The sequence below is a fragment of the Acanthisitta chloris genome, unplaced genomic scaffold, assembly GCF_000695815.1.
Source record: "Acanthisitta chloris isolate BGI_N310 unplaced genomic scaffold, ASM69581v1 scaffold21560, whole genome shotgun sequence".
NCBI classification, from domain to species: Eukaryota; Metazoa; Chordata; class Aves; order Passeriformes; family Acanthisittidae; genus Acanthisitta; species Acanthisitta chloris.
The window spans coordinates 1-15,053 of NW_008651376.1; the positions used below are offsets into that span (position 1 = coordinate 1).

At 39.5% G+C, this 15,053-nt stretch overlaps 1 protein-coding gene across 1 annotated transcript; it reads left to right on the forward strand.

Annotated features, from left to right (window-relative positions):
• Positions 1-365: 365 nt before the first annotated feature.
• ZNF106 (zinc finger protein 106) lies at positions 366-14,266 on the forward strand (the record flags this gene model as incomplete). Its single annotated transcript, XM_009073093.1, has 12 exons — positions 366-2,450; positions 3,242-3,866; positions 4,758-4,827; positions 6,285-6,439; positions 6,540-6,600; positions 6,906-7,238; positions 9,863-10,640; positions 11,036-11,091; positions 11,585-11,730; positions 12,033-12,167; positions 13,121-13,237; positions 14,075-14,266. Coding segments are annotated over 12 exons (4,753 nt in total), but the record flags the coding sequence as incomplete, so codon positions are not given.
• Positions 14,267-15,053: the final 787 nt, after the last annotated feature.

The following is a 15,053-nucleotide window of genomic DNA, read 5'->3' on the forward strand; positions in this document are numbered from 1 at the left end:
ATCTTTCAGCAGAACTGGAATGTGTTGAAAACTGGAAGGGTGATACAGTATGAATTTTCAGTCTACTCAAATCAATTGTTTTTCAGCAGTAGTGTGTAGGTTTTGTGCTTATAAGAGCAATGATGTACTTATAAGAGCAATTTTGAAATTATCATATTTAAATAAAGGTACAACATTAGTTTTGAAAGTCAAACACTACAGAAGCCTGAACAGCAAAGCAGATAAGGGGTCTGGGATTTTTAATAATAAATAATAATTTAAAAAAATATTTTCTCCCCAGTGCAAATAGAATGCAGGAGGTTTGTGGGCTGTTGTATTTCAGTAGAATAGCATCACAATTTAGGTTTTTCTCAATTGTTTTGTAGGCAAGATGAACGAAGCACTGCAAGCCAAGAACTAGAATGTGATGATAGGAGATCACAGAGAAGGCGAGAAGAAAGAGCTTCTTACAAAGAAAGAGAAGCTTATGATCAGTCATCACGGCATCATCATAACACGTCGCAAAGGGACAGGAAGTGGGAAAAGAATGATTATGTTAGTCCTAGACAAAGCAAATTCTCACACTCTCAGAGAAACCTTAGTATAAATAGACACTCAAGTGGCCCAAGGGGGCACTTTGGGTGGCACCAAAATGTTTCGGGAAGCTCTCCAAATGGGTATAATCTTGGGAATTCTGGAAATGTTTGGCATTCAAGTGAGCGGAGAGGAAGAACATCAAATTGGCATCACAGTCCGAGGGAGAGAAATTCTACTTGGCATTCAGAAGAAACAGGTCATTTTTCTAGCTGGAATTCCGAGAGTTATGGAGGAAACTGGAAACCTAGACTGCATGGTGCAAATGGCTGGAATTTTGGAAGCTTAGGAGATTCGTATTCATCAGAGCCAATTAAATATAAGGAAAGGTACCCATGGCCCGAGAAAGGCAATGTTCTGCCATACAGAAGTAGAAAAAATAGGAGTGACTTCCTCGATTTTACTAGTGATAAGCTTGCTTCTGAGGGGGCATTGGATTTTGTTACATTGAAGCAACCAGAAAGCAAAACTTCAAGAGCCAATGGAAAAAGTGTCAGTCCTTCCAGAGATAAAACATATCGTTGGACTCCTTACCCATCCCAGAAAACTACAGAGCAGCAACCACGGTCTGAAGATAATATTTCTAAAACTCCAGATAAAATAGATTCTGTGCTTACGCCTCTTGCTGATTCATTAATGAAAGGAAAAACTTCTGAAACCAGTGTTAGTCTTTCAAAAGTTAAAAACTTGGAAGCATCTTCCCCTTCTAATGTAACCTCAGATCACCTTGAGTCTCACAAGGTAATGAAAGACTGTTCCAGTGGTGACAAGACTGACAGAGATGATAGCAGAAATAATAGGATGCCATCACTGAAATCCCCTCTTCTGAATATCACAGATGTGAAGTTATCCTTGCCAAAGCAAGACACACACAGTCTCTTAAAAAATGTCAAGCTCCTGTTATCCTCAACTAATGGTGAAGAGCAGAATCATTTGAATGCAGTGAACTTGGAAATAAACAGTTTCCCCTCTTGTTCATTCAAGCTGCAAGGTGCTTGTGCTGGTAACTTACAAGACAACAAAGATTTGCTTGGTAGCAATCTTGGAGAGCCTGTTAATAATTTAAGTGAAGCAGAACAAAATCCCAAAGATGTTCAGTCCAACCATTCCTTGCAAAATTCTGCCTTAAGCTCTTGCAAGGATGGAAGTGACCAGAATAAGGAAGAAACTGAGAAAGCATTGGCAAAGAAGGAATTCAGACTAGATTCATTAGAAGATGTGAGCCATGATGATTTAATGGGGAGTGAGAAGTCAGAAGCAAGAGTTGAAAAGTCAGGTTCTTCTGTTAGTTCTTGTTTACCCTGTACCATTCCTGAAGGTAAACCTGCCACCTCTGAAAAGAAAGATGGTGAAAAGCCATCTGCTTCAAGTATTGCTTCTGTTAACATAAAAGATTTTACATTTCAGATAGAATCCACAGTTTCTCTATCAAGTGGTCAGGACCATTTGCATGTGGATTTGAAAACGTCCACACAGGATGGAGAAGGGAATGAAGAGTGTGCCAAGTCACATGATCACTTCGAAATGGAAGGTTTTGACAATCCTTCCGATAATGAGCTTCAAAAAGGAGGAAGCCAGTCAGTGGGCCTCGTTCCTGACTTAAGCAAACTTGGTTTTCCTGCCTCTCTGCAAAGAGACCTGACACGACATATTAGTCTGAAGAGCAAAACTGGGACACATCTCCCAGAGCCCAATCTCAATAATGCACGGCGCATTCGGAACGTGAGTGTGCATCGGAGAAGTGAGACTGAGAAGGAGTCAGGGCTTAAACCCACCCTCAGGCAGATTCTTAGTGCTTCCCGACGAAATGTAAACTGGGATCAGGTCATCCAACAGGTAACCAAGAAGAAGCAGGAACTTGGCAAAGGTTTACCAAGGTTGGTAGCTTTTAGCTCTAACCATGCCTCTCCGGGCATGCTAAGGAGGGAGGGTTGGTTTTCTCCATATCTGAAATGAATTCTAAAATCCTAAGATTAAGACTTCATAATGAAGCTTGCTAGATCATGATCTTTTGCATATACAAATAATACAGTCTTTGTCATTGATTGTTGCTGTGAATGTCTATCCATAGATAAGTAATAGTAATATGCTCAGAAAAGATTCTGATCAGTCAGTTCACAATGGCTGCTTTAATATCTGAATTTGAATGGTAACAACATATTTGCTTTTCAAGTGTGAGTAATTAGAAGAATGTAAAATTGTCATCAGGTTGTGACAGTTGCTGATTTCCTCATTTATTCAGGACTACAAGGAATGCTTGCTTTGCCGCAGGCAGTATAAATGCTCCCTCTTCATTTGTTAATCTTTTATTCTGATACATAGCTTGCTTTGGTATTTAGAGGAAGCAGTTTTAGAATACTGGACTTTTGAAATTTTCTTTAAACCCGAAGTTTTTGAAGCACCTTGAAAAGATGTCGCATTTGATTATACCAAACTTGGTTTGAATAATTATAACAACACGATTTCTGACTTGGAAATCAGGCTGTCAGTTCTTAGCCACTAAATCTGATATTCCATTGCCAGCTGAAACGGAAAGCGTAGAATAGCAGTGTAATGACTTGCTGCATGTCTTAAAGCACTAATGTGTATGTGGGGAAGGAGAGGACTTTTCTCTGTCTTTAGCTGGTTTGTAATGTGTGTATTTATTTTTCTTTATATCTTCCTAAAGGTTTGGCATAGAAATGGTGCCTCTTGTTCAAAATGAGCAAGAAGGTCTAGAACTCAGTGAAGAATCTGATCTGTCCACTCTAGAAGGAGTCCAGTGGGAAGGGATTTCCTTAGCAGTGTCTGGTTCAGCCAGAAAACGTAGCTTCTCTGAAAGCAGTGTCATAGCAGACAGAAATCCTTCTGCTTATAGCTTTTTCAGTGAACAAGGTAAAATAAAGGAAAGTGGGCAAAAGCAAATAACTGCAGCCAGCCACTCGCATCACATAACGTCTGGATATGAGGCAAGCACTGACATTGAAGTGGACCACAGACGGGAGACATCATCTCTTTCTTTGTCACCTTTTCTGTCTGAAAGAACTGAGACTAATGGAAGAAGTCACAGCCTACAGGCCTCCTCTGAGATCACAGGCCTCACGAAACAAGAGCCGGAGAGCCCTGAGAAGAGAACACCTCTTCAGGAGAAACATAATATACTGGAGAATTCAGAAGAAAATCGTCCAGCTTCAAACAGTGCTTCGCTTCTTGCAGTGTCTAATAACATAGATGCAGCTACAGACAGTAGCTGCACATCTGGTACTGAGCAGAATGACAGCCAAGGAATTGGAAAGAAGCGAAGAGCAACTGGAGTAAGTGAGCAATTTTGTTCAGTTTTGATGGGCTAAAAATGTTCTTTTCCTGTGAATGGTCATTCAGCCGTGGAATGATCTCTGCAAGGAGGACTTTCTCCATTTGATTGTCTTGTATATTTATAACATCAAACTAATTTGCTTGTTTGTCTTAATTTTCTTTAAGAATTGTTTCCATTTCTGCTTTCCTAGTTTAGGGCTTTCACTTAATCTTTGTTTAATTAGTAGGATTGACAAATGCTTTTTAATTTTGGTTTGGTACCTGGCATGCTATGCAGGTAAACAGAAGCTGTTAAAATATTTCAGTGGAAGTACTTGCTTTTGTAGCAAGAATCTTGGTGTTTCACAATATAAATGAAAGCTGGGCTGTAGCAGAAATATGTTTTCCTTAGATGTTCCTGATTTAATGGTTAACAAGGAAAGACAACCCTTTTTACAAAATTGCATACTTAAAATGATATCCTTAAATCTGTATTTGTTTCACAGTAGTGTCTTGGACTTATCCAAAGGTAAAAATATATATTTCTGATGAAAATTCTCAAAATTATTTTGCTATATGCAGAAAGCAGTAATTTTAATTCTTCACTGTTAAATCCTCTAGACCTTCATGTAAAACTATAGAGCAGAAAATCTGACTCGTGTGTTCTTAAACATCTGAGCGAGTAGAAGGCTGTTGGCTTCTTTAATATTTAGTTGAGATGAAACATGACATTCACTTTGTTGTTCTCCCTCATTTAAGAGCAGGGCAAAAGATGAGTTATTAAAGAATGTGCAAAATAAACTGTATATTTTTTTCATGGGTACAAATAATGACTGAAAAGCAATGGATGCTTGACTTTTTGGTTTAGGCATACTTGTTCTTATAACTTTTGTTAATGATTTTCCTTGCAGGAGGGATCTTCTCCTGAAATCCCTAGTCCAGAAAGAAAGAATAAGAGAAGAAAAATCAAAGGTAAAAAAGGTAAGTGAATATCATACATATGTGCTTTTGGTGTAGAGGTTATAATTATCCAATAGTATTTTGACTTGCTAAAGTACTAGTTCCTTAATGTTACTTTGGAGCTTCTTGGGCACTTATTGAAGTTTGTAGGGTGGACTGCTCCCAAGCCTGCAACACATTCTTCTCTGAACATTTCTGTCTTAATTTGTCACGAGTTATTTCTAAGAGAAGGCTGTGTGCCTCCGTTCTGCTTGCAGTTCATGTTCCTGATTGTACAAATGGGACCTTCGCTTTCCCCTGCTCAGGGAAGTGAGGTTTGTTGCCTCTTTGGATGGATGTTCCAAAGAGACAAGCCCCGTAGCTCTCACTTTCTGATTCTAGGTGGTCTCACCAGAAAATTTGTACTCTGTATAATTTGGTCTGTGTTGTTTTTGACATCTCTGACAATACTTTTTACATTCTTACTCCTCCTTCCCTGTCATTAGTGGAAATGAATGTGGAATGCCTTGCTCCTTCCTGCTCCTGACCAAAGAAAGCTCTTATTTTGGTATTAGGGAGGTTTTTCTCAAACATGCTTAACATGTGTATCAAGAAGATGGCTTTCAAATGTTCTTTGTTTATGTATTTGAAAGGTTTTTTTGGAATGCGGGCAATTAGTATGGATCTTCTTCTGGGAACTAATATTTCAGTACTTGATAAGGTGGAGGTTTTTCTCAGCCTCTGTCTTCGCTGACCAGTGTCTGTTATAGAGACTAGTACATACTCTGCTTAGTAAAATCTCTCTTTCCCATTACTTTGCTTTAACATCAGTGTTATTGTGGTAAATCTACTAAAGGAAATTATAACCTGAATGCAACTAAGAAATGCTCAAATTGAAATTTAATTTGCCTGGAGAATCTCTGTAGTGCCAGAAGTCTTTAGGAAGTACTGAATACAGTGCTTAGTGACTCTTTCTCAAGAGATTGCAAACATGAGTCCCATGTCCCAAAATGATCCTGAATACTAAGCTGTTTTTTTATCATTGGGTTCTTTAAAGCTGCCTTTCCTTGGCTTCAGGATCAACTGAATAATTTAAATCTTGTTTTGCTTAAATTTGTCTGTGCCTTTTTCATTACATTAATGCCAAGTGTGTATTTGTATTTTATGTGCATGTACTTCAGCGAAAGATCTTTGTGAAAGAGAAATACTTTGTTCAACGAAACTAAATCAGTGCTGGCAAAACTTTGATGTAAATAGTTACTAGAGTCAAGACTGAGATCCTGTAAAGAAGAATATTGACTTTGCTCCTCTTCCACATAGATATGGCTATTCCTGTGCATAGATACACTTTTTTAGCTTCTTGTATGACTATTGATGCTCCACCTAATTTATGTGATTTTTTACATTCTGAGGCAGTAGTATTTATTGTAATATCATCTATAATGTATCTTAGTTTATTGTTCAGTGCAGTTAGACTCTGCATTTTGTTTCTTTTTCAGAACGTTCTCAGGTAGACCAGCTGTTGGCTGTTTCACTGAGGGAAGAAGAGTTAAGCAAGTCCCTGCATGGTGTGGACAGCAGTCTCTTGCAGGCTAGGTCTGCCTTGCAGGCTGCGTATGTTGAGGTTCAACGGTTGCTTGTATTAAAGCAACAGGTAACACTGGGCTTTCAAAACTGTCTGAACTAGAAGTTGGCAGCCTGAAAAACTGCCTGTTAAATCAGTAGGACTGATAGAAACCACAACTGTTTTGCAGATAACCATGGAAATGAGTACACTGAGAAGTCAGAGAATCCAGATCTTGCAGGGTCTCCAAGGTACAAAATACCATAAAACTACAACGGTGGAATGCTGGCTCTCATATTCATTGAAGTCAGTGTCTTTTAAAAATTGTATTTAACTTGAGTCTGCTCATTGAAACTGTGCTATAAAATTGTAGACGTTCAAAACGGGGTCTTTGAGTGTGAGCTGTCGCGTTTGGTGTGCCACCTAGTGGCTATTTTCAAATTTTTCTCTCCCCCGACTGTCCGCAAATGAGCTCTTGGCACTACTAAATTTTATGGTAAAATATGAACTTTTTTGTTCTCTGTGTTTTTAATTTTATATCCTCTTTTTTGATTAGAAACATTTGAACCTTCTGAACTCTCAGAGCATCTTTCCTGCAGCGTCTTAAGTGAGAGAAGAAACAGCAAATCTCAGACAACAGCTGATTTAATTCCTGCAGGCTCCCTTTTGGACACTTTGTCTTCTTCTGTACCTCCAGTAGGAGCTTCTGTTCATGTAAACATGCCGTCACCATTCCAGTCTTCTGGCAGTACACCTGCTGATACTCCTGACTCCTCAGTGCAAGTTAAACGAGAACGTGTGTCTCCAGAAGTCTCAGAAGATAATGTGAATTCTGTACTCCAGAGCTCTCCATGTGCTTCACGAGCAGAAGAGGTGGAACAGAAGGGTGGTATGCATAGCTTTGCTTTGTTTTAAGAGAATTAGCTTTAAGAAAATAAGGAAATTATTTTGTTCCTGAAAGAATGTAAGTTTTGTCTCAAACCTGCAGTCTGTCGTGCAGGAGTGAACTGCTATGAACTCGTGTAGGACTTTCTAGTTTTACTTTAAAGATAGAATAAACATGAATTTGAAGGTTACATCCTCTTAGAATACTTCAGTTAATTAAAAAAAACCCTCCAATAAACCTTAAAATCTCCTCTATAATTTTTGTCATCTACTCTGCATTATTTATTGAGCATTGTAGCTGAAAACCTATGTAGCCTATGAAGGAAAAATGCATGTCTGAATATTTGTTTACAAATTATGACCAACTACATTGAGAGTATTATGTGTTCTTCTTGGGCCCTGGTGGAGAAACACAAAGAGTATAATCTGTGATGTTAAAAACAACAATCCATCTTCTCCTAACTGGATGTTAGGCGCTATTCACTCAGGTGAGGGGATTGGGAGTGAGTAGGGGAGAGCTAGCTTTCCTGTTTTTATTGGTAACTGCCATACTGCTATGTTCAAACATCAGTGACATGAAAATATGTCATTTTTCTTTAATGTTACAGTTGGAAAACTCAGAATAATGATTTAGTGATAGCTAGCTGCAGTGTCATGAAGTGTCTTGCTTGCAGAATGTTCAGACTTTCTTGATGTCTGTGCATGTGCAACAGAGAAGCCAGAGAAGTTTTTATAATTTTTTTACTTCTAAAGATGAACCTTCACTGTAGAGCTATATTTATTACTTACATAATTGCTTTAAAAATCTCTTCATGACGTGAGCATATTTTTCAGTTTCCTGCAAACTTATTTTAGACATATCAAAAACAAGAATATTCTTTTGCTGTTTGCCAAATGAACATAGTTTTGGTATTGATGATCTTCTATATGTGCTACATTTAGAATGAGTGTCTGCCATCAGATGTATTTGGTAGTTTGGGGGGAAAGTAAGCATTTAGCATCAGGTAAACTCTATAATTTGGGGAAGAGGAATTCTCTCTGGGGCAGACTGTTTGCTTTCTGGGAGTTGAACGTGTAGTTTGTCAGCTTCCCTAGGAGGTCAGCTCAGCTTTGCATTGAAGGAGCCGATTGCTTGTGGTTTCCTTCCCTTAACTGCCAGCAGTCTCTCCTGCCTGTGGAACTCAGTGGTTCTGTTTTCTTACACTACCATGCTGATTTTGTACTTCCTTTTCTAATACCTACAGTACCCCAAGTGCTGAGAATTAGTAGCGTTTGGATTTATAAATTTCGTAAGTTGCTGGTTACTCCTATTTTCCTGTTTGGTTTGTTTTGTTTTAAAGTGACCAAGTTCCTTCCTTCCCCCTTTTAGTGGGAAGTGAGTGACACATGATATTAGAGGTGTATTCAGAATTTAAAGGTTTTGTATGCCTTCTTCCCAGTATAATTCAACACAGTAACTGTTCAAACCTCATCTAAACATTCATTTCTTCTGTATAGAGGGTTTTCTATGAGGTTTTGTAGCTGTGTATTACAGTTAGGGGTCCAGGGAAAAGCATCTTTCCACTTATTTACTTTAAATGCCATATACCCTATGTTGTCAGCTAGTTCTGGTTTTACCTTGGCATTTCCCATCTGAGGAAGGTGCGGGTGACATGTTCTCATTTTAGCTGTTTCTAATTGGATGCATAATTCCAAAGCATCAAATTTGTACTGTGGTGGGTAATGTGCTTTTGGCTAAGCATTAGTGTAGGTTTAAATGACTGGTTTCTAAGAGACTGAAACAAGGAAGTGTTGACATACTGTCAGCTTCCTATTTGCATTGCATGATCCACCCAGTAAATGCAGTGAACTTGAAACATCCTGTTCTGGATTGTCAGTATTGTAGATGCAACCAGGGAATTTTAGGGCGTGGGGAGCAGCTGTGAGATGCTGCCTGTGCCCTTAGTCCATCTCAGCTGAGCGGCTGGATTCTTTTGTTCATATTAATTTAACTAAAATTAAATGACAGGGAGAGTGTCATTTACAGAGGCCACACATTCAGTTTTCCACAGATGAACTAACTAAACTAAAACTTAGCCTCATGGCTTGCAGTGCTGCCATTCCCAGGATAGAAGGTATAGTGCTGTGTGACTCATCTACCTTGAGTGAGGTCCAAGTAACTTGGTAGAAATAATTAATTCAGGTGGGTTAAGCACAAGGTCTTCAACCTGTCTCACTGAACAACTGAGTCATCCTTGGCATGCATTGGTTAATATCATTCTTACAGCAGGCATGACAGCTGGTAAGGGAGCACACAGGGAGAGGTGCTAGCATCATGGGCAACCAATGTAGAATTCACCAAAGATTTTCAGAACTTTAAAAGCATAAAGTCAGCCAACAATTTGAACGATGTGCCCCATTCCTTTGCTTCTAGGTACACAGATAAATGTTTTATGCCTCAGCTGTATTTTTAAAGGCTGGATCGCTGACTGAAATAGCAGTTCTGCATGTGCACATAGTTTTCAACATGTAGGAATATGTACTTTACATGCACAATTAACTGTAGATAGAAAAATGAAGTGAGAGCCATTTTGCAGAAATATTTATTGCTGTACAGATTGAATCTAACAGTAGTCTGTTTTCTTCAAGAGACCACCCAGAAAACTTCAGTGTATCCAGTTATCTGTGCAACCATATCTCTACCAGAGCTGGCAGCTTCTTTCCAACACACTAACCAAGATATCCACAAGCCTGCTGCAAACAGAGGAACGTCTGGCCTTCCTGAGAACCCTTCTCCTCATTCACTGTCTGTGTTCAGCAAGAGAGAGGCAGATGATACAGTGGCTGAAATATTTTTACGGGATCAATGTAGCACATCTCTTTCAAAGCATTCAGTTCTTCTAGAAATGCCAATGGATAAAACACCCAAATTGTCAGCAGAACCCTCTGAGCAGCACTTGGCAACCACTGTAGTCCCAGCAGAAAAAGGGAACAGGAGGAGGAGAAAGTTAAGAAAGAAAAAAACTCTGAGGGCAGCTCATGTTCCAGAAAACAGTGATACAGAGCAGGATATGATTGACTCCAAGCCTGTCCGGAAAGTCAAGGGTGGAAAGGTTCCTAAAGGAGAAAAAGTTACTACATCTATTCCTTCAAGAGAGGAGGATGGAGTTAATGCTCAAACAGCAAGAAACAAATGTGAGAATGACAGTGATGCTTCTTTGGAACTAGTGGAAGTTTCAACACCTCAGTGTGAGGTAGTTGATGTTGGTTCCTCAGAGTCAGGAGATGAGAAACCAGACAGCCCATCAAAGAGGGATTCACAGAGCTCTGTGCATCAAGCAGTCCTAGAGGCTTCTTGCTCTGGTTATGATGAAGTGAGCTCCACCAGTGAGATTGACACAAATTATCGGAATGATGGGAAAAGAAGGTGAGATTATTGTAGACCTCTCAAAAGTAATAGGCTTATTATACAGTATTTGTAAAAAGCCCCTCTTTTTCCTTTTTTAAATTTTTTTTTATTTAATTCGAAAAGTCTTACATCATCAATGACATGATTTCATTCAGAAGTGAAATACGAGGGAAAATAAAATCTGACTTGGCTTTTTTGGTAAACAAATGAATGTGTCTTGTTACCTACTAATTTCTGTTAATACAAGAACAAGGCTGCCCTTCATGCAAAGTTTCATTTAGAACTTACCTGTCAGAGCATATTTCCTACTAAGTGCAGTGTCTTGTGTTTTGGCATATTACTTACACTAATGTTTTGTCTGAAAATGAACATGCAAAGTCCAATCTCACTGCTCTTTTGTTTTTGTGTTACAGTGTGGCTGAGATACAATCTTCCGTATCACCACTAAGAGGATCAAAGAACTCCTCAGGTATATCTTTTAAGCTTTCCTTCTGATACTTTGCATGTAGTGTCTTGCAGGACTTTAAGTCTTGATCAAACTGCTTCCAGAGGGGAATTTTGCCTTGAAGGTAAAAGGGTGTGCCCAAAACTTAAGTGGGAAGTATATTTGCTTATGTCATCTCTCATTGAGTGCTTTGTGACTTGACTCTTCCACATGCCCATGCCCCTGCCCCTTCCCACACAAACACCCCTGCTCCACAGTCTATGTACAGCTGTAGGACAAACAATAGTACAATCCTTTTTCTGTTTTAAAGATATTTCTGCATTTAATGTCATATGAAGGTCTTTCTGGTATTTTATATTGCCCTCTGTCACTTTCACTCTCCAGCTGGGACCCATAATGAAATTTGACTTTAAGGTGCTGAGCCCATTTAAAAGTTTTTCTGGTTGGTAATACAGGCAACAGTAGTGTGTTTGCTTGAGTGTGTTCCCATAACAGTACCTGTGTCTGTGTCCTACAGAAGCATCTTCAGAGCCAGGTGAGGATGAAGAACCTACGGAGGGAATCTTTGAGGGACACCTGGCTGCAGTGAATGCTATTCAGATTTTTGGGAATTTGTTGTATACCTGCTCAGCAGACAAAACTGTTTGTGCCTACAATCTCGTTGTAAGTAAGGTTGTGGGAATGGTGTTACATTAATTGCAATCTCAGGGTTGCTTTTTGTAAAGCCATACTATGTAGCTAAGGAAGCAGCTGCTTTTTCAAGTGCCTCACATTTCTTATACTATTATTTTCTTCAAACCTCTCTTCACCTCTCCAACCCCTTCTCCTTATCAGAGGGGTAAGGGAAGATGGATTGCTGCATGTGTCCTGCTTTTTCTAAGCTGTCTTGCTGTATTCTGTCGGGTGCATATCCTGAGAGGCATTATGGGCCTTTATGCTAACAGACGCTATGTTTTCCTTTTTAGAGCAGGAAGTGTGTGGCCATCTTTGAAGGACATACTTCAAAAGTGAACTGCCTTCTGGTCACTCAGACAAATGGGAAGAATGCTGCACTCTACACTGGCTCAAGTGACCACACTATCAACTGTTACAATATCAAGGTACTCACACTTTGTGTTGATTAGCATATACTGCATTTTTATGCAGGTCTTTCTTTGCAAATATAAATTTTAAAAGCCTTTTAAACCTGTATGAGTTGGACATGAGCCCCACTTCATATGTCATTTGAGTGCAGCAGGAAAAAAACCCCACAAACCAAACAGCAAACCATCAAGTGGTTTACTACCTTAATCTTTTGGCTAGCTTGTCAGTAGAGTTTTGCCAGAACAGCATGATGCCATCCCAAATATTGGAAACACCAATGTGCAGAATGGTTGTTTGGCCATGAATATCATGTTTTTCTTGCTGTATTTCTAACTTCATTGCTTATGGAAGGCTCTGCTCTCTGCTTTATCTGTAGAGCAGCTATAGAGAGAACAGGTGTCTGTTACTCTGAAGACAGGCAGAAGAGCAGACTGGGACTTCTGAAGCCAGAAGTAAATAATAAATAAATAGATAGAATAAATAAATGATTAGAAGGTTTATCCAACCCGTGACAAGTCCTTGATGGACTAGAAAGCAAGTATCTGTTTCAGGGAACAAAATGCCAGGGGTTTTAAACAATTAAGCTGATGGTTCATTAACTTCCCTGTGGGGAACTTCATGGGGAATCCTTAACCTGGACCATGTAACAGGGTATTTTCATAAATATGTATGTATGTATGTATGTATGTATTTAGCGTGTAGTCTAAATCTCTGTACACATTAGAGGTTTGACAGAATGAAGCTTTTAGGATTATAACTGGTTGCTGAAGTACAGTCAAGTCTTAGAGATTGTACTGATTAAAACCAGGATCAAGCCGCCATGTGATACCAGACATTCCAATGTTTTTCTCCTGTTCTGTTGGTTTAAAAAAATGGAGGCTGTAGGTGAAAATCATCATTCACTTCAGGCTTTTTTCTCTGAGTTGTTTTCAGATAACAAAAAGCTTTAAGTACTTCTTTCTATTGCCAGACCAAAGAGCGCATGGAGCAGTTTAAACTGGAAGATCGAGTGCTCTGTTTACACAGTAGGTGGCGGATCCTTTATGCAGGTCTGGCAAATGGCACTGTGGTTACTTTCAGCATAAAGGTTAGTTTGTTTAAATATTGGCACCTAAAAGCCTGTTGCAGTGCTATTTCTCTCCACTTTGTGTGTCTTTCCATTCTTTCTCTTGAATAGTGGATGTATTTGTAATGAAAGTATTTTGGTATAAATGGTCACTGTTGGCCCCTTTGGGTCCTTTGTTTTGTCTGTGCATGAAGCTGCCCATTTCAGCCTCCCTTTTTGAAGGACATTTCCCTGTCCCTTTGGTTGCCCTTCTTTTAACTGCTGTATTGTTGTTATGTTTTCCTTACGGTCCCTCCTGGTCTACCAGCCATGTGTCATGAGAGTTTTCTGACCGAGCCGATTATTTGTGAATCCTTCTTTTTTGCCCTTTAAAGTAGTGTGGGAGACTTGAATGTGTTTGCTGGCTTTGCTCCTCCATTTACAGTTACAGAAGAGACTCATGCCCATGTTTGTCTGGCAGAGATTTAATCAGCAGTCCCCATGGTGTTTGAAAGTGACTAAACATCATTATTTAAATAAACTATTCTTTCTGGTTATTCTTTTTGTGGACAATTCACCAATTTCTTAGGTTTATCCTTAGAAATGGTTTTTTTTCTCAGAACACTTTAAGTGTTCTGACCTTTGCTATATAATTAAATAGTTTTTTAAAAGAGGAAATTGAAGCCTAACATAAGGAGTTATTCCCTTGATTTAGAAACTTGTTTATTAAGATGCAACTTGTACCACTGCTGAAATTGTGTGTTACTAAACTGAAATCAGATGCTGTTAACAAGTACACTGCAAAAACGACTCAGTGGTTTAGTCAGTGTCATAGCAAAGTTTTAATTCTGAAATACCATTTTTTTCTTCCTCCAACAGAATAATAAACAAATTGATACCTTTGAATGCCATGGCCCTAGAGCAGTGAGCTGTCTAGCCACAGCTCAGGAAGGAGCACGCAGGTTGTTGGTCGTGGGCTCCTATGACTGCACCATCAGTGTGCGAGACGCACGCAACGGGCTGCTGCTCAGAACCCTGGAAGGTCACAGCAAGACTATACTGTGCATGAAGGCAAGTGTATCTGAAAATACATCTTGTGACAAAGAATGCTTAAAATGGTGGTATTTTTTTCTTTTTCTTCTATATCTACTAGTGGGCAGATAGGAAATAGAGTTCTCTATTTTAAATTATAAAAGCTGCGTAATTTGGTAGGGAAATTGTCTCTGGATAGCTGCCATATCTCGTGTCCCTGTTGCCACATCTATGTGTATTTTTGAACATTTCAGGGATGGTGATTCTGCCACTTCTGTGGGCCACCCACTGACCACCCTTTCAGTGAAGAAAGTTTTCCTAATACCCAACCTAAACCTCCCCTGGTGCAAGTTGAGGCCATCACCTCTTGTCATATCACTTGTTCCTTGGGAGAAGAGACCAAACCCTACCTTGCTACAACCTCCTTTCAGGTAGTTGTAGAGAGCAGTGAGGTCTCCCCTGAGCCTCCTTTTCTCCAGGCTAAGCAACCCCAGTTCCTTCAGCCACTCCTCATAGAACCTGTGCTCCAGGTCCTTCACCAGCTCCGCTACCTTACTCTGGGCATGCTCCAGCACCTCCATGTCCTTCTTGTAGTAAGCGGCTGTCTCGGTTTGAGAGACAGGTGTCTGCCAAAAAGGCAAGAGCCTCCCTTTGAATAGACAGATGCAGCCCCTCTCCCTCCGAATTACTATAATGCCGAAACTAAGGGCTATTGGGCGAGAGTATGAGAAAATAGGAATAACAGTTTTTTATTGATCTATATCTACCAAGGCGAAGCACCTCCATTCTTGTAGTAAGCGGCTGTCTCGGTTTGAGAGACAGGTGT